The sequence below is a fragment of the Crotalus tigris genome, unplaced genomic scaffold (assembly GCF_016545835.1).
Source record: "Crotalus tigris isolate CLP2741 ecotype Arizona unplaced genomic scaffold, ASM1654583v1 scf7180000019060.718356, whole genome shotgun sequence".
NCBI lineage: Eukaryota > Metazoa > Chordata > Lepidosauria > Squamata > Viperidae > Crotalus > Crotalus tigris.
In genome coordinates, this window is record NW_024097351.1 from 18,999 (window position 1) to 39,414 (window position 20,416).

At 39.7% G+C, this 20,416-nt stretch overlaps 1 protein-coding gene across 1 annotated transcript in view; it reads left to right on the forward strand.

Annotated features, from left to right (window-relative positions):
- The window catches only part of BSN (bassoon presynaptic cytomatrix protein), a gene marked incomplete at its 5' end in the record, with an annotated part of 28,395 nt that extends 8,210 nt beyond the window's left edge, over positions 1-20,185 (forward strand). The window contains 7 exons of the mRNA XM_039358704.1: positions 5,632-7,792; positions 8,143-9,032; positions 10,504-10,597; positions 11,568-11,708; positions 12,563-12,617; positions 12,903-12,998; positions 15,131-20,185. Coding sequence (XP_039214638.1) covers positions 5,632-7,792; positions 8,143-9,032; positions 10,504-10,597; positions 11,568-11,708; positions 12,563-12,603 — 3,327 coding nt within the window. The remainder of the gene's footprint in view (positions 1-5,631; positions 7,793-8,142; positions 9,033-10,503; positions 10,598-11,567; positions 11,709-12,562; positions 12,618-12,902; positions 12,999-15,130) is intronic.
- Between the last annotated feature and the right edge of the window lie 231 nt (positions 20,186-20,416).

The window sequence follows — 20,416 nt, forward strand, 5'->3', positions numbered from 1 at the left end:
TGTATGGATACATTTTCATAAGGATACTGCAATGGGAAAGTAGGGTTAAAATACCCCAGGGCCTGAAGCTCCCCCCCCCCCCAAAAAAAACCACCCCAAGCCCATCATATGTAAGTATTGCAACTTTTATTATCCCAGACTTGAGTTCCAGCAGATTCTTGGGGAATAGCACTGACAGTTTATACTGTGGACCAGTGAAGCCAAAAAACATAGCCTGTCCAAAAATTATTTATATTTAAAGAGACAAAGAGATTCTTTTGATTGCAATGTAAACATATTTGCCAGATCCTTCCTTCCTTCCTTCCTTCCTTCCTTCCTTCCTTCCTTCCTTCCTTCCTTCCTTCCTTCCTTCCTTCCTTCCTTGACATTTCAGAGAACTATCTCATATTTTCTCTTGTTGTAAAAGCAAAATTATAGTGCTAAAGCATCTTGTTGAACAGAGGTGTATATTTATGGGTGTGTGTGTGTGTGTGTAGGAAATAGGGAGGTTTGCTCTAACCTGCTGTGTGTGCAGTTTTTCCAGCTGTTTCACATGATGAATAGCAATTGAATCTATAGCAGATTTCTCCTGTTCCAGTTCTTTGTTTATTCGCTTATATGTCATGTGGGGAAACCTACAGCTTCAGACTAATACTTGTTTGCTACAGCCTTGAAAGCATCATTCTTCCAGGGTTTTCCAGATGAATTAAGTAGACTAAGGGCTTTTGCAAAAATTGCACTATTCCTAAAATGAACGTTGTCAGTCTGATGCTTAAAGACATGCATTTTTTTGTGTTTTGAGCATCTGCAGGTGTCAGAACCTAGTAGACTTTTGCTCATCTATGAAGTTAAATAGGGCTTGTCCTGTTACTGCTGTATTTGGACAGGAATTACAGGGCTGCCAGCTAGACTAGAAAGAAAAATAAATCATGCAAGAAGGTAGTGGCAAGTAATTTTAATAGCATCTCTAATAATAAGAAAACTCTACAGAAAACTCTAATCACCAGGAGCCAATCTCTACTTGAGGAGTACTTCAGTTTTTTAACCTTTTGTTTTATTTCCTTACCACTAATCAAGACTGGGGCAAGATGTAATTTGCAAATGACCTTCAACCATTAATTTTAGAATAAGTATTTGAAAGCAAACATGTTTAGCAAGTTGACTCTTGTGTTAAAATAGCAAGCCCCATAAAAAAGGGAAAGCACAAAGAACTAGGTGTATGTATGTTTGAGACCATGACTGAAAGATCTGAAAACAGATCTCAGCAATGCTTGTGACTACAAATAACATCGTAATGTTTCAACTGTGGGGTTGAAAAAGATTTTGAATTTTTGACACGGTTGTCAAAAGGCAATTACAGGGCTGCACCAATAGAAGTACAGTATAGCCTCTACATTCGTGAAAAGTAATATTTATATTATATTCTGCTAGTTCAGCCTCAACTTCTGTTTTGGGTCCCACTGTTTTAAGAAGTCATCAGGCAAATTGGAGCAGGGGCAAAAATGGGTAAAATGGATGAAGGAAGTCCTGTGAGAAGAGATGGAAGGAACATAGATGTTGATCATTGATAGAAAGATTCCATGAGGGGATGAAATCCACAATTGCCTGTGAGAATCACAGCCAGAAGTGGTTCACATGCCTGGCTGAGGAATTCTGGGAGTTGAAGTCCACAAGTCATAAAAGGGCCCAGTTTGAAGACCCCTGCACTAAGGGATAAGGGTAAAAAATCTTATTGATAAAAGTAGTTTGATGATGAAATGACTAATCTAGGAGGGTGGTAGTCATTTCTAGACATCTTCAAATAAAGCCTGGACAGTCCTGGTACAATATTTAGGTTATTTATCATGACAACTGAACACTTACTTGAAGTGATACTTTATAATAAAAATATGTGAAACTTCTTGGCTTTGGTACTAAATATTTTAACTTATATCCAATATTTCATACCATGAAACATTCTTTCTGTGGGACAATGTCCCAAGTAGTATCCCAAAATATTTCAGTTTGATTAATTGTAAAACAATGTATATTTTAAAAGAATACCTTCAAATTACAGCTGCATTCTGGCATGTATCTTACTCAAACTAATCTCCTTATGTAGATAATGTTAGTATCTGCAGTGCATTGATATAATAGGCAGGACTATTTTATAATTGTGCCAAAGAAATGTCACATTTATTCTTTTCTGCTTCCTATTTGCTCCCAACCACTTCTTTCTTTTTTGCATCCTCAGAATCCTAAAATCCCCGATTTCTCAAATAACATTTCTCCAATCTGTTTAACATACACATGATCTAAGCAACAAGAGTAGTGGGGGGCTGTGTGTATTTTATAAAATGAGAAAGAGGTTGCATTGTTTTAATAATATTTGTGAAATCAATCACATAATAAGAACATTCTGAATCACAGCAGCGGCCATCTAATCCTATATCCCATTACCAACATGAGAGGCTAGATGCCTCTTGGTGAAATAGACAAGCAAACAGCCCATTCTTTTTCTCTTTAACTAGAGATTACTAAATATTCAGTAATCAAGGCTAATGATCCTAGGTAAGCCTGTCTTCCCCATGAACTTCTGTAATTCTCTTCTTTAAAAAAATTCCATGCTTGCTCATAATATTTTTCCACTCCTTCCATTGGAGTTCAGCACTCCATGATATGCTATAATAGATCATATGTACTCACAAAATAGAGATGACACATTTTACAAATGATGCAGGCTCAAATTCTTGGCAGATTCATTTGACTTCTCAATATCACAATTTATCCTGAGCCATTGTGAAAGTTGTTTTAGACCTACAGCACCTGCTTCTGATTGACATCTTACACAAGACATCTGAATTAACAATCTTAAGTCTACCTTAAGGACAGCTTGGTAGAATTTTTAGACACTGTGGGTTGGCCTAAAGTTGCATACTGAGAACAAAAATGCTAACACAATTGGAATGCTGTACCCTGTTCAAGACTTATTCAGTTCCTGGATCTGTTATTGTAACAGATCCAGGAATTATGGTAGTTTCTCCTCCTTTCTGTTATTGGTCTAGGTACAATGCATCTACACAATGAGGGACATTCCTAAAGCCAGGAGATAAATAGGACTTTTGTCATTTATAGGGAGGCAAAAACACTGTTATTGTTATCTGTTCTCCATTCTGCATGGTACAGTGACTGAAATTATTGTCCCAGAAAGCTCAGGTCCCTTTTCCTGGTATGCAGGCCCAATGAACAACACGAGATAGGTGGCAAGGTCTAAGACTTTTATTTACAAATAAAAGGTTGTCCAGAAGCAAGTTCCAGAATGGGCACACCCCTGCTCAGAGTGGACCCCCTTTTATACAGTTTTGAAAAGTATACATTGCCATGAAACAATCATGGGAGCACACATCACTACAAACCAATCATTAAAAGCAAATTTATGCACAACATTTCAGTTGTCATAGAGTAACAAAAAAATTCCTATTGCTATATGGTAAATAATTCATACATATGTTAGAGTATCTTTAAATGGTTGTTCCAACAACGACTAAAATATGGGAGAAAGACTGAAACTGACCTGTGCCATGGAAATTTATTGAGTGACTTAAGATCAGTCCTGCTCTCTCTCCATTGCCTATTATATGGGGATTTTGTTGGGATCTCCACATAAGTTTTGTTCTCCATCTTCAAGAGTGAAGAAAAACATCAGAGTACTTGGCAAATAGTTTGAGAGAGTGTGTGTGGATCTGCATGTGTCTGTGTGCTCTCTGAGGAGCCACAGCTCCATCAGGAACATTGTAGAGTTTGCAAACTTAATGTCCTTTGAAAGTCTTTACCATGGTTGCAAGCAAGATGGCTAATCCTGTTGTCTCCTGGTGCTCAAACCTGCTGAAAACTGCTGTCCTGAAATCCCCACATGAGAGGCAGACATGTGGGGCACATGTGGGTGATCTCCTGTCCTCTCCTTATTCAGAGGATTAGCCATTTTGCTCACAACCATGGTGGAGACTTTTAAAGGATACTAAGTTTGCAAAGCTCACTTTCTAATCACTTTCGGAAATTACTGATTAACTACTTCTAAGCTATTACAGACCTTTGGGCTGACACGTAGAAAACCCTGGGTGAGTTTGCCTTCAATCCTGCATAAAAGAAAATTTTAATAATAAGCATAAGAATGTTTTTCAGATTTCTGCATCAGTCTCAAAGAGGTGCTAAGCAGAAACACATTGTCTAAATCAGTAGCCCCCCAGGGACCGGTTTTGTGGAAGACAGTTTTTCCATGGACCAGGTTGGTGATGGTTTCAGTTTTGCTCATTCATCCACTGCTCACCTCCAGCTGTGCGGCCCGGTTCTTAACAGACCATGGACTGGGATCGGTAGATGGCCCAGGGGTTAGAGACTCCTGTTCTAAACCATTTTCAAAGCATGTAGAGCCAAACTAGAGAATAACACTTGCTAACAGAGATCATCACATTCTTACTTTCTTTTCCTCATTAATTACTCCTTTCTTTCTCACTCCCCATCTTGATTTATGAAGCTGACTTATTATCCTATACCTTGAGAAAATCCAGTGCTCAATAAGAAGTAAAAATACCTCATATTGAAAATATCAAAAATTAATATATTATTTCTATTCATCAAATAGTTATCATGTCAAACTGATGACATTTGTCCTCCAAGCTGAGACATTTTGCCTGGCCTAGAGGAAATCTGAAGGCGTCCCAGCTCTTCAGGATCAATCTAATATGCTGAATTGGAACAGCTACTATTACCATCGTCAGGATCATATGATAGCTTCTTTTTTATTATTGATCCCAAGTATTTTTTTAAAATATGCATGTTATTTGCATGATTTCATTTAGTCTTACAGGGCCTTTTAAAAAAAAACTTGTCTTGCAAAATTCAGTGAGATGCAACAATTTTTTTAAAATAGCACTTATGTGAAACCATTATGATATTAGGGACCCTTTAAGGGCTATTCATCACTTGTGGATTTTGCATAGCGTTTCAGCCTAACTGCAAAAATAACAAAGAAACAAACATTTGAATTCCTACAACAATCTGAGTTGCAAAAACAATTCAGACCCCAGCAAGACTACCTGAGATATAGAGATGTTTCATCTGCAAAGCAGAAATATTCTCCCCACCCCAAGTTACTCAGTTATTTAAATCTGTGAATCATACTAGATTAATTTTGTATGGGTGCGTTAGGAAAAAATAGTTTGACTTCTGCCTCTTTCCATTTTTTTTTCAGTGTCAGTAACTATGTCTGTTGATAGAGCAGATGTTTGCCAGCAACATTATTATTCATTCAAGATGTTTGAGTAGCAAGAAATACTTGTTTCCCACATTAGGAACTATTTTTATAAAGTGCATTTTGTTCATATATTTTACTCCAAAGAAACTACCAACAACCCTTATAAACTGGGCATATTAGAGCCTTGTTGGATAGTGCTTAAGTCCACTAAGTGCTAGTGTTTTAGAAAAAAATGTTAAAACATCAAAATATGAATATTAAAAGCATTTAAAATAGTAATATATAGAATTAATCTTGTACATCTGCCCTTGGGAAAAATGCAGGCCATATTTATCTACCGCCCCTCCTAATAAGTGAAAATGGCTGTGAATTCTTCCATTGTACTTCTAAATTTAACCAGAGCTTCCATTGCTTTTTAGATGTCAACCTTGCAATCAAACACCCTCATTCGGAAAGTGAAGCGGACCTTGCCTAGCCCCCCACCAGAAGAAGCTCAGCTTCCTCTGACCAGCCAAGCCCATTCACAGATGTACATGCCTGGCCTCATGCCAACGGGTATTGGCGGGCAGCCCGTCCAAGTGACCAAAGCCAGCCTCCTTAGAGAGCTTGACCGGGACTTGAAACTGGTCGAGCATGAATCCACTAAACTGAGAAAGAAACAAGCCGAGCTGGATGAAGAAGAGAAAGAGATTGATGCCAAGCTGAAGTACCTCGAATTGGGGATCAATCAAAGAAAGGAATCTTTGCTGAAGGATCGGAATATTCGCGATTATCCATATTTGAGATGCTTGGGAGAGAATCGAGATTATATGTCTGACAGCGAACTAAACAATCTTCGCCTCTCTGGTTATGAGAGTGGAAGTCTCCTGACAAGGCCCAGAACTACCCCTTCTAACCAGCATGCAGAATTTTCCAGTACCCAGTATACTTCAACAACTTCCTACACCCCATACCAGTACTCCTCAGTTCAGACTGCTGCACCAGGCCCAGCTACATTCCAGCAGACAAGATTTCAACCTCCATACTATCCTCCAGCAAGCAGCGGTCCTACTCAAAATGATTTCCAGCCAAGGCAGATCCCTGCTTACCCTTCCCAAACTACATACCAGGCACATAGCTTCACCCCAAGTACTGGATATCAGTCTGAACTGGGCCTACAGAGCCATCAAGGCTTCTGCCCACCTTACCAAGTTCAGACTGCTTATCCCAGTCAGACACCTTTGCAGCCTGCCCAGAGTGCTCTTCTTCAGACTCACGTAGACACCCACACAACATCCCAGAAGCCAAGACAGACCTCACTGGCTGATTTAGAACAGAAGATCCTGACCAATTATGAAGTCATTAGCAATCCCACTGTGGTGATCTCTGCTGCAACGCCAGAAGTGATCTACAGCACCGCAACAGTGACCAGCAGTTATGATCAACACAAAGCCGCAGATGGGAGGCCAGGAGACAGGAGCAGTGCTGCACAAAGTCCCTCTACTAGCTATTCCTCTGACTCTCTATACACCAATCTAGAGCAAAACATTCCTCGGAACTATGTGATGATTGATGATATCAGTGAATTAACCAAAGAGAGCAGCACGGGAGAGGGTCAGAAAGGAGATTTGCCATCACACAGCAGCAATGGACTGCCTATCAAAGAAAAGAGGGAGGTTGCAGATGTAGACGTGTCTAGCAGGCCTTGTTGCTATTCAAAAGGAGAAGAGGAGTCTGAAGAGGATATTTATGATCATTATGGTCCTGACCATCGGGGGAAAAGCTATCCTAAAAGCACAGAGAGCAATGGGAGAGTATCAGGTAGTTCTTATTACTATGGAGACAGTGATTATAGGCCATCCTCTCGTCCAGATAAGCATGGAACAAGTATGGGAGTACAAAAACACTCTTCAAAAAATCTGGCCCCTGCTGTCATCTCTTCCAAGCGTAGCAAGCACAGGAAACAAGGCATGGAGCAGAAGATCTCCAAATTCTCCCCTATAGAAGAAGCCAAAGATGTAGAATCAGATCTGGCCTCCTATACAGCGACTACATCAGTCAGTAGCAGCAGTGTAGCATCCAGAGCAAGGAAAATGCAAGATGATATCACTTATGGTCTAAAGAAAAATGTATATGAACAGCAGAAATACTATAGTGTATCCAGCAGAGATGGGTTGGAAGAAGATGATAGAGCATATAGTGGTGGGCGATCAAGATCCTCTGGATATGTGTCAGAAAAACTGTCAAGTCGTGAAATTAGAAGCAGATCTTATGAAAGAGAGAGCATGGAGAGGCCACAGAAAGGAAGCTCAAAGCCTTCCTCCCTTAGTATGAGTCAGAGTCGTGGGCGACCTCCAATTCGCACACAAACTTCAGAAGAAGAAAGTCCTATCAGTCCATTAGGAAAATCTGTGGGTGTATCACGGTCTTCAGGTGGGCCTCTTCCTCAGTCTGCTGGAGACAGTTGCTCCCAATTTTGCTCTAGTCACTCATTGCCTGATGTACAAGAACATATTAAAGATGTGCCAAGAACCCACTCTTACAAACATGAAGAAGGCTACATCGTGGATGATTCACACTGTGTTGTTTCGGACAGTGAAGGTAATAACTACCTGTAGTGACTTATATCCAAGCATGCCCAAGCGGGTCATATTTGCAAAGAAAATGCCACAAATTCCATTTGCTTGCCATGTGCCTTTATCCTGATTTCGTCTTCTGTTTTGGTGGTTTTATGTTAGAATGTTGCACATTGCATGTCCTAATGTTGCTCACTGCTTGTTCAGTGTGTTTCTATGCTGAGATTTCTGTTTTTATATTTCCTGAGTGGCTGCTGTGACATATCTTACATTCCTGTGATAAGCTTCTTCTCTATTTCATTGCATGGCTTCAGTCACAATACATTCCTAGCTTTGGATCAGGAGATTCACTGTGATCTTTTTTGGTTTCTGAAGCCTACCACTTGGGCCAAGAGGAGACGGACTGGTTTGACAAACCAAGAGAACCTCGTTCAGAGAGGATGAGGCATTATGGTGGCCATTCCTCATCCTCTCAGAAGAGAGGTCCAATTAAACACACCTATCATGATTATGATGAGCCCCCAGATGAAGACTTATGGCATCATGATGACTATTCCCACCCACGTCACTCTTCCTCCAAAGATCACAAGCACCATGGAGATTATGGGCGACATTCATCCTCCTCCCGCCATTCCACTGATGACCTGCCCAAGAGATCATCCAGGCAACACCCAAGAGATCCAGGCCGCCATGAGTCACATGGGCGTGGACATGGACAGCCCACTTCCCAGAAGAAGGTTCAGCAATCAGATACAAGAACCCAGCAAGGTTATCCTCCCAGCTCCTCGGAGTACCCTCAGCAGTCCCGACAACCGTCTGGCTATCATCATACCTCAGAGTCCCAAAAATCCCAGAGGCAGATGCAACATGGGCTGCCATCTCAGCAGCCAAAATCTGAGCCCCTGTCTCACCAACAGCAGCAGCAGCAGCAGCAGCAACAGCAAAAGCAGCAGCAACAGCAGCAGCAACAGCAACCTAAACAACAGCAAGTTGGGCAACAGCAACCATCATCTAGGCAGCAGCAACCCCCGGGCAGACAACCTCAGCAACAGCATCAAGCAGGTCCTTCTCATCAACAGCCACAGCAGGTTCGGATGCAGCAGCAACAACCACAACCACAGCAACAGCAACAGCAACAGCCACCACTGGGAACCCAAGCCCAACCATCCTTGCGGCCAGCCCAACAGCAGCCTGGTCAGCCTCAACCATTAGGCAAACCCCAGCCAACTGCCCAAGCGCAACCTAGCACTCACCCAGCAGGACCAGTGAGTACCAGTTCAGTTTTCTTTAGGGAGAGATGGATGTTCATTCCATCATTGCTAATTGCCTGTTGTCTTGCCCTTCATTAATGTGTGAATGATCTGTTTTAGAGTAGCAAATGTGTACATTCATCTCAATATCACACCAAAAAATCCATGTATTTATGGACCATATGAATCATTCCACAGTCTAAATGAATATATTATATGCAAGTAAACCATATTGGTGGATGGATTGTAAGAGTTAATCATAATTTCGGAGCTTAAGAGGAAACATTTTGTTCAACAGAATGTTAGAGAGAAATAAAAAATGATTAAGTGGGGGAAAAATAGAACAATTATGAGGGTAGGGAAACTCCCTAGATTTCTGAAGGAGGTTTCATCAGTCAAAGGTCAGGAGAGGTAAGAGACTGTGAGAATAAACTTGGGAGATAGGAAGAAGAGTTGCAGCCAGGGCAATAGTCAGACAAGAGCTATCTCCATCCACAGAAGGAATGGGGATAGAGAAAGCATGTCAGAAGGGGCCCTCCTTTATTTTCTGTGAAGTAACAACAAGGGAGGGGAAAATGCTTACAATAAATTATTTTCCAAAGCGTCTGAAGGCAGGACAGGAAGCAACGGATGGAAACTAATCAAGGAGAGAAGCAACCTAGAACTAAGGAGAAACTTCCTGACAGTTAGAACAATTAACCAGTGGAACAACCTGCCTCCAGAAGTGGTGAATGCTCCAATACTGGAAGTTTTTAAGAAGAGACTGGACAGCCATTTGTCCGAAATGGTGTAGGGTTTCCTGCCTGAGCAGGGGGTTGGACTAGATGATCTCCAAGGTCCCTTTCAACTTTATTATTATTATTATTATTATTATGGTATTATTAGTACTAGTAGTTTTGGTTTCCTGTCTGGATTACCTCAGAGGGCTGACAGGAGAGTAGAGCCCACAGACACAGGACTGTTTTCAGCAGTTCCAAGTTTGGGGTTTGATTCTACAAAGGAATCCAAAGATTTAATTTTTAATTTGACAAGTTAGAATATTTAAATACACAGAGGATGCTCCTATTTAATTGTATTCGGCTAGTAATATTTAAATCTTATTTATTTCTTGACCCAGCCTTGCTTGATCCTGCCCTCCACTATTTTGAAATATGATTCCTAGTTTGCCACCAGGTGGTCTAAAGTGAGCCCCATCTGAAAAGAGCTATCCTTCTCTATCATTGAACCCAGAGTTACAGAAACTTAGAAACTTTGGAGAGAAGAGGATCTATGGAGAATTAGAAGGAGTAGAGGACCAATTAAAAATAACAAAGATGAGTCAGCTTTTTAAAATTATGGCAACAAAGCTGCTAGATGTGTTTTCAGCAGATGGGTTTTATGGTAGGATCATTTTTCTGTAACATGCATTGCTCTCCCCCAAATCAGAGACTGGAAAAAAAAGAGGCTTTCTTAAACCAACAAATGAAACTTTTGTTTCCCATTATAGGCTAAAGCAGAACAGCCGGATGTATCCAAGCCTACCACAAAAGTGCCACAGGTGGGGAAAGCACCCCAGACACAACCACAGGGGACAGCTGGAGGTCAGTAAGCAGTTTCTCAACTAGGCAGGTGTTTTGTTTTAGCACCTGCTATTGTGTGTGCATTTCACTAGGGAACGATAGGGGAGTTAGTTTTCGGAGGGAAGATTCCAATTGCTTTTTTCAAAATGAATTCGGAAATGATCACATGACACCCTAGGCAAGATCAAGAAGAAAGGAAAAGTTTGGCTACAGTTGGCCTCAAAATGTGTGCCAATTAGTATAGAATTAATTCACAGGAGACTATAATTGTATAAGTGATGGTAAAGGCGTCACAAGTAAAATACCTAAAAGAAGCCTTCTTATTGTCTTCTTCCTGTAAACAAAAAGGATAGAATCCCTCACCCTGATTAAAATCTGATAATAAATTGCTTGCTTTTTACTTAGCTCAGCTTAAAATACTACTTTCATTGAGAAATGGATATTGATAATTCCCTGTTACTTGACGTGCCTGTAAGAAATGGCCTTTTCAACAGAGGGTCAGTGATTGGGCAGATAAGACATGAACTTTGCAACCCATTTCATTGGGAGTTCAAATTGGAACTCATTGTTTTATCTTCAGAAAGGCTATCAAGGTGCATATATTCATGTTAGCCCTTTTTTATTTGATTTATCAAATTTATTGTCCACCCATCTTACCACAGGATAACGCTGTGGGGCTTTTGAACTGCTTAAATAAGGAGTGTTCAACTTTGGCAATTTTAAAAAATGGCTGGCTGGGGAATTCTGGAAGTTGAAATCCACAGCCATTTCATTATTTAGTATTTCATTATTTTAGTATTTTCATATATTTTTGGTCACTGAGAGTACCATTTTCTGTATGGAAAGATTGGTTATATATATTATGAACAAATCAATGCTTGCCGTTCCTTTTTTTTTCTTACAAGTCTGGTTATATTTCTATAATGAGTAAAGATAATTACATTTCATTGAATTCATACAGATTCATTTATTTCATCACTTTCTCTCACAGGCATTAAATTGGGTCCCAAACCAACAGGAGCACCCATATCTGCAGGAGCAGCAGCTGGACAGCCAGGAACAGAGGGTGAAAGTGTCTTATCCAAAATCCTGCCAGGAGGAGCAGCAGAACAAGCAGGCAAATTGACAGAAGGTGGGAATTCTGAGTCCTAATATTTTCAAGAGTTCACTTTTTGGGTGATTGTCAGATGATTGTGATTCAGATGATCTGTCCTGCTGCTCTGTCTGTTAGCAGGCAAGATTCTTGTTATAACCTCTGAACCATACACTGTTTGCGAACAGGATTTCTGAAGGATCATCACTGGCTTTTTTTGGGAAGTCCTACTCGGTGGTCAACCACCAAGAGTAGCTTATTACTCTCTGGTACAAATGCTAGTGATTTTTTGGGTAGCAACACCTTGTTTAATTCTCTCCCAAAAGAGTATCATTTCTGTCATTTATTTAGTTATATATTTTGTTCGGACAACCTTTTACGTCCCTCCTATTTTCTTAGTCTCCTGGGGGATCCAATCAAACAAAGTAAGTATGATTCAAAGAAAGCACCTTAAAGATACGAAAAAAACCACTCCAGCCCAACACTCCTGGTTAACTAAAGAAAGCTCTTTTATCAACTATTAATTCCTGAGCTTCCAGCAAAATAACTACCCCTTCAGAGCTTTCTTGGAGCCCAGAGGAAGCAAGGCACTTCAGAGCATGGGGATTGCTACTGAGAAGGAGCATCACAGGAGCTTGAGAAGCTTTATTTCCATTCAACAGGCTAATTCCACCAGAATTTTTGTTTTATTAATTGTTTTTACTGAGTGTTGTATCTGTTATATCTTTATTGCACTGATATTACTCTAAAATGCCCTTGCAGTGCTTTATGGATGCCAACAGGCCATGCATAAATATTTTAGGAAAAATAGCTGAAGATCCAGTTAAAAGACACAACCTTATACTGTATCAGATGGTTTGGGACATTGATTTCTTTTTCCTTTACTCCAACAGCCGTATCAGCTTTTGGCAAGAAATTCACATCGTTCTGGTGAGAGTACAATATTCGGTGAGTCACACTGGGTCCTCCATGCACCAATCCACAATGTCCTTATGCATAACTGCCGGGGCCATGTCAACACACTGAAATGCCAGAGCCCAGAAATTTCTTATTTATTACTTGATAGAATTCTGTTCCCATCAGTGGCCTTAAATTGACCATTACTCTGAAGCAGGTCATCCTATTGCTGCTTAATCTGAGTATCCTTTTATTTTATTTTATTTTTTTAGAATTTCCTTTCTTTTTACCAACAGCTATTTTCTTTTCTTGTTTCTCTCATCACTGATTCAGCAGGCATTTGGGGAAATAAGTGAAATCTCATCCTTGCACTGGAAAAACCTATGAAGAATTCATTGGGTTCATTTGCCACACTGGACTCTGGGTATAATAGTGAGTATCATCTATTTGCCTCCATTTCCACATCTACCACAATATGTCAATAGCTGACTTTCCTCAAAAGTGACTGAGAAAATTCCTAGGGGATAAAATCCTGAAGATTGGTGGTGGCAGTTTTTAACCCAGTGATATGATTCGCTGCTTACCTGAAAGTAATTTGCCTGTGTTAAGTATGTTATGCTATTTTGAATTAAGAGAATATCTTAGTGCTCTTATTTAAATATTGAGTGCTGCACAACATTACAAAAATTACTCAGAGCTCTAATAATCCATATCAGGGCTGTGCAGATTTTATTGTGTGTATTGAGCCCTAGAATCAGATTGCATGAAATGGAAGGAGCCTTATCTCCATCACAGCACCTTCCCTCTGGGACAACATCCAAAGTTCAAATTTCCCTGTCCTGCCTGTCTTTAAATGAGCCTTGAATACTTGGCTTTCCCCCCAGGCCTTGGCTTGGGTGATTGTTGGGATTCTTTAGGCTGGATGACAGTTTTTATTGTTCCGTCTGGGAGACCATTACTCTTGCCTGATTCTGTAATATTTCTCGCCTTTTTTAATTTGTGAGACACCCAGCGTCATTCTGAAATCAGGCATCTCTAGAAATGTGTTTTGCAAATATATACAATAAATCAATCTAGGGTTTTTCTACATTGCAGCTTTAAGGTGTTGACAAGCTGGAAATGAAGCCATCTTAAGAAATCTCTCTCTGGATGTCTACCCCTTCCTCCATTCTGGCCACTTAGATTCTGAGATTCTGTCTTGAGATTCTGTCTGGACCATGTCTGATTGGTCGGTTCCCCTGTTCCTCATGCCATTTCCTGGAAGGAAAAGGAAATGGTTTTGTACATTGCTGAATTGAGTTCCTCAAAGAAAGTAACAGGAAATATATATAAAAAAACCTCTTTCTTTGAAAAGCTAGAGAGAGATGCATGGCCAATGATGATCATACAGGTAGTTCCTTACCGACCACAATTGCAACCAGCAAGTCCATTGCTAAGTCATTAAGTATGATATCACTTGACCATACCAAATTATTGACATCAGTTCTGGCTGTGGTCATTAAGTGAATCACTGCTGGTTGTTCAGCGCAATATCCCATGACTGCCATTTGCAACTTTTCGCTGGCTTCCCATTGATTTGCTTATCAGAAGCTCTCTGTAAAGGTTGAAAATGACTACTGTGTGACTATGGGATGTTGTGATTATTGTAAGTGAACACTGATTGCCAAGCACCCAAATTGCAATCACGTGACTCACCCTAAACCTAACCCTAACCCTAAAATTTTGAGGACTAGTTGTAAGTCTCATTTTTCAGTGCCATTTGATCAATTGCTGCACGAATGGTCAGTAACTGAGGACCACCTGTATTAGCTCTGGATTCCCACTCCAGAATGTTGTAATTCAGGATTACAGGAGTTCAAAGAGATGAAAATGGCATTTTTGTTCTGCTGAGCTGATTCTAGCTTCTGGGTTCAGTCAGAATTTTGCATTTATAAAACAATCACATTGCAGGATTCTGGTTTTTGTCTACTTTAAATAGCTCACTAAAAAAACTACATTTTTAATTGGGGAGGGAAAAATGAATTTATCCCTGTTGATGTAGCTTTTTTACACTTCCTGCTTCAGTACACAGAATGAAATATGAACTGGGTATACATCCAGGTTGGAGCAAAATGGTGAGATGGAAAAGATGTGGTCTCCTTAGGAAAATATGCTTTCATGTATATTGTCCTGAGTGCTCCAGTATATGAAAGTGTTGCATCTCAAATAGAAACAACTAAGTTCATTACTACTCAATTGTTCATTTTTGACTGATTACCTTTTCTAGCTGTTTCAACGTTTACCTTGTATAGTGAAGCACAACCACATCATTCCCAGATAGCATGATACGATGTATTGGTACTTCTGCAATTAATGTCCAAGATATTGTCCAATACCTCTGGAAGATATGAGGATGTGGAAGATTGGATGAATTCCTACACTGGTTAGGTTATTATTCACTTATCATTGCATATAACAGATGCATCCTCTAGCTTTTTCAGTAGATATTTTTGGGGACTCTGTTACCTCAATTCTTGAAATATTATAAATATATTTCTGTGATTTTTTTTTTTTGTCTTATCAAGCTTTTGAAACCATGGAAAACCACTAGGCTCAGAGAATGAAACAGAAGAGCTGTTTATACAGATTTATGCCTGTGGATCCCATAAGATGCTGTTTGAGGACGTCTGAGCCAACGGTCACAAAAGGCTTTCAAAGCCACTGTTGTCAATCCGTGTTGTGCAAGCCTCAAGGGTTAAAGGCAGATTCCTAGATTGAGAAGATGTACGTAAGGAGGTGCAATTAGAGAAGAGGAGCTTGTCACACAGGCATGCAACTTTTCTGTCACTTGAGATGTTTTGGGACTCAGAAACTATCTATGACTGTAGTTCCATTTGTGCCTAGCATCTGATTTTGGGAGCCATGGCCTTCTCTTAGGATTATACACAAAGTTACTGAACTTTAACTCTAGTTCTTCATAGGTTTTTCCCATTCTTCAAAATGTGCTTGAATTGAGGGCTGGGAGCTGGATGCTCCATTCTCCTTCACATTCCAGTTTGCCCCATCAACCCCCATCCCCTCCAGTGTTTGTTCCCTCTCATCATCCCTGCAATGGAAAGTCTGGGACGAAGGGAACTCTGACTAGGACCTAACACTGTTTCACTACTGAGTTAAGAGGCCATAGGACTGAAAGGCAGTGCAAACTGGCTGACTATTGACTGACACCAATGCTGGCCAGGCATGTCTTATCAGCCACCCAAAGCCATCCTGAAGCCATTCTAAAGCATTCAAATGGCAGTGCTTTTCATTGTTAATGTTGTGCATTGTTTTATGTATGCCTGGGATTATTATTTTTTTTTTAAAAAAAACAGCCTTAATCATTCCACTTTTATTTACATGTATACCTCATTGGTGCCCAGAAACTGGGGGCTTGGTTTATTATTTTTTCTGAGGTTCCTTTTATATTTTATTTTCTTTTCTTTTTTTCTTTTGCCTAGTCTCATACGTCATTAATCTCTTAACTTTGTACTGAGTTAGCATCTGGGCTGTTGTCGGCAGAAGCAATAGAGTGCAGAAGGCTATTAAGAGCACAACACAGTGTGATGAGAAAAGTTTGACTCTGCCATCCTCCTTTATCCTACTGTGCAATTCAAGTCCTTCTTAAGCCATTATCGGTGGGCATGCTCAGAAAGATGGAGGAGCTACTTGGAGCAGTGTGTTGGTAAACCTGCCTGCTTGGAGCTCGTTACACTGTATAGATGGCAAGAGCTGAAAGAACACCCTGTGAAACAGCTCTTTTTTTTTTTTTACTTTTTTTGTTATTGTAAAAAACCCAGTAAGTGTACAGATGCTGCAGTTCCCATTTGTTTGTGCTGTTTCCTGCCCGTCTTTCATCCACGCTGAGCATGTTCAAGAACAACAATTCATTGGTGTGACCCATAGGAGCTTCCATTCACCATGGGTAACAGCAAAATGATTCTCATGTCTAATGTTCTATGCAATGAAATTACAAAATTTTAAAGACAACTGTTAATATTTAATAAGTTCAATGTTATGTATAAGGATTTAATTGCAAACATGCTATCAAGAACCTGGATAGATATCTTTATATCAAACACCTGTGCGTATGAAGTTTCCAATTAGTGGCATGCTTGACCCGTTCAAGGGACACTTTTGCCAAAGGGTAGCCATAGGGCCAGTGACTGTCTCTGTCTGTAGTAGAGCATGGCTTGCTACTTCTCTGCACGGTTTCATCTACTTAGAATGCTTGCCGTTCGTTCTTTGCTTGAAATTCTTTTTTTTTCCTCCAGTTGGTTCATCTTCTTTACTGAATGCCATTACAGATTTATGCACTTGTTATTGAAGCCCTGTCAATGAAGAGCAATTATTCCACAAAACATTACCCTAGATTTTCTATATTTAATTACACTCACTCTAGATCCTTTGAGACGTCCTCTCCTGCAACTGCCTAGGGTTTGCTGAAAGGGGCTTCTTGGCATTGTCCAAACCTAATGCACATTCCTCCTCTCCAAAATTAAAATTAAAATTCTATCTAAGTATGCAAGAATTGCAGCCTGGAAAAATATCCCAAGAACGAAATGTATTTACAAACATAGCAAGGGAGACTGAACAGGTCTGTCATTAATTAATATATCAATTCTACTTAATTCGTCTTTTCTGCATTCTGAGCTTAGAGAGCAATGGGGATAACTGCTGGTGCAACTAATGACTGTTAATACATATAGAATTACTCAACCTACGGTTCTGAAATTCTGAAAATGTGGAAGCAGAGAGCCACTAGGTGGTCAGTTCAAGACTGGAGTAAATGCAGTGCCAAATCTGAAGTAATCCCACAGGTTTCCATCAGGCCCTTAATGCAGTGATGGCAAAGCTATTTTCTCCCTATAGGACTTGATTGAAAGCCAGAATACCATATGCAAAAATTGGACCAAAAATGTATACCTTTTTATACTGAAAAATGGAGTGGGGCAAGAGGAAGCTAGTATATATTTTACATGTTAGAGTCTTCAAAATGTAACAAGTTTATAATCTTTTGATACAGAAAATATAGAATGTGTTCCTGTTTGGCAATGCACTTGACAAGGATGCTACAGGTCCTGAATGTCACCTCTGTGTAATGTTACAAATACATCAATAAGCTCTGAATCATATTGTGCAAGAAGGCAATTTTTTCAGGACCACTGCTGGAATGTATACTTTAGAAATATTTTTTCCCACAGAGATTGAAATAAGATTTAGTAATGGGAGCTGGTAGGCTAGTGAGTATAAGAGTAATTTCATGTCACCCATAGTGATACCATCCAGGTATAAGGTTTGCACAATCAACAATTGTCTGCACAATCAAGAGTTGATCCCAGCTGCTTAATTAAAATTCCTATCTAATACAAACATGTGAGAATATGTTTCATATACTCATGCTTTGCCTTTGCTTGCACTTAAAACAGTTGTACACTAAAAAAAAGTGTATGACGTGGTTCTTAGTTAAGTGTGTGTTATTTTAATAAGCCTTATTATTCTAAGACTGTTTTGGACAACTGGCATATGAAGTGATATATCTCATCATGTAAAAGTACTAATTTGATATTTTGTAAGCAGCATTCTTAACAAAAGTCTTCCATGGTTACAAGCTCAAAGCATAGTCTCCTTATCCTGACTCCATATGTTAGAATATATGTTCATTCATGTGCTTACAAATGCCCACTGGCTCTGTTGACTGAGGAGAAACAAGGCAGATTGGAAATCTATCCGCTGCACGGACTATGGAAACACTACAGTTGTATCTGATCTCTGTTAGGGAAAGAATTACGCCTTTAGTAGCCCTTTCTAAGGGAAAGTAGGAAGTTATATCCATGGTTATTCAGCGGATACAGACCACAGAATTCAGCTTCTAAGTCAAGCTGCATACATATTGGCTGTATGATCCCTGGCAGTATCTCCTTTGCCTGTTCTGTCTGTGGTCTGAATGAGTGTGAAACCTCTAAAGTTAAGCTAGTCATTTCTTAAGAGGTAGGACTTGGTGGAAAAACTCCTTGGCTGTGTGTTGCTCCACAGTTTTACTTATAATCAACCAATCAATTGTTTGGTTTTGCATAATACAATGTGCAGTAACATAACCACATGCCTTTCATAATGAAGTAAGTTAAAAGGTAGTTGACTAGCTTGTTTAATGTCACATGCAGCATTTAAAACTATGGGGTCCTCGATACTTTCTGAGTTTGATGCACCAATGAGGTTACCTAGTTTGATAATGAAATGTTTGCAAGGAAATAACCAAACTCAGAGGACACCAAGGAACCCACAGTCCAACCTGAGCTACAATTTTTTTTTCTTTCAGTAGCCTTTAAAACTCTCTATCTGCAGAAGTCCTTTTTCCAGAGGAATTAACCCATTGTATTTAACGTGAATTCCTGCATAGAAGCCCACTCATTTGATTCAGCAGTTGGTCTATACCTAGGAAGACAGACTGAATTTTTATATTTAATTGTGTTTCAGTTAAGTTTCTGAATTGCTGAATTGATTATTTTTCTAGCAAAAATACAAGATTTAGTACAAGAAGCTTATCTTTTGTTCTACCGCAATAAAAAGTTTAGCTCAAGAGCATTAAGTGAACTGGGCAGGCTGGGAATCATTTCTAACAGAACAGGAGGAATAAAACTAATTCTCCAAGTAGCACTTCCTCATGTGTGATTTACATATATAGTTTATTTAACATATAGCTACATCATTTCTTTGGGAGAAATGTAATATATTTTGGGAAGTTATTTCAACTAGAATGGCAAACTGAAGCAATGAGATTGCCATCATTCATTCTCACATTTGCACACTGAATTCTGAGAAGAGGGATTTGGTTCCAAACGTAGAGACCAAGTTACCTGGCAAGGACAAGCATGTTTTTTCATTCAGTTTCTTTCCAGCCACCCAGACCTCTTTTTCTTAGACTCCCCGCAATGACAAGTGCATAATCTGAGGATGCTTCTTCAGAACTCTAGATTGGATTTGTGTTCCCTACTGGTTTTCTCAACAGTGGCTGCTACAATCTCCCTCGACCCCTTCCATTGTAAATACCTGTACAGTGTGTAAAATAAAAGTCTCACATGGTATGAAGAAGAAAACTCCCCAAGAAAACAATCAACTCACAGCCCCCTTTTGTGAGGCTCCATCTCAGTGACCAGCACACCTGCCAACTCTTGCTTTTGTGTAGAAAAACAAAATCAACAAACAAAGCCTGGTGTTTGTAACTAACTTTTCTGAACTGTTTCCTTTCTTGCAAAGCATAGCAGAGTCCCATAAAGCTCTTGTGGCTGTCACATGACATGTACTGTCCATGCTCTCCTCCTGCCTTTAGTTTCAAATTATTTTTCTTCTTTTCTATTTTGTATTATTTTGGAGGCGGCAGAGTTCTCTATAAAACCAACAACCCATCAAACAAAAGAAGAAGTTTACAGTTGTAAGTGCAATGACCTTTATCTGAACATTGTAAATGATGTGTGTGTCCTGCTGTGCTCTGTGAGAACTTGTAGTATTTCAGTGTAACACCTCATGTATTGTGATTCCGTATGGCAAGTTGCCCTACAAGGTATTTCTGTGGAAAACAGAATAAAAGAACTTGATATGATTTACAAGGTGCTTTAGCTTAATCTCTGACTCCTGGAAACACCTGAACTTGAGGGACTACCTTAGCAGAGTTTTCCTTAGTATGTGAGACCATTCATCTTTTTGGAGTCCCATCTAAGTTAATAGCAGCACCCAAAGATAATAAGTAAAAAAGATCAACTTGAAAACTTTAGTCACTGCCTTGTAGCCAAATTAACAGTATTGCAGATGAAGTCAGCCCAGATAACCAAAGCCAT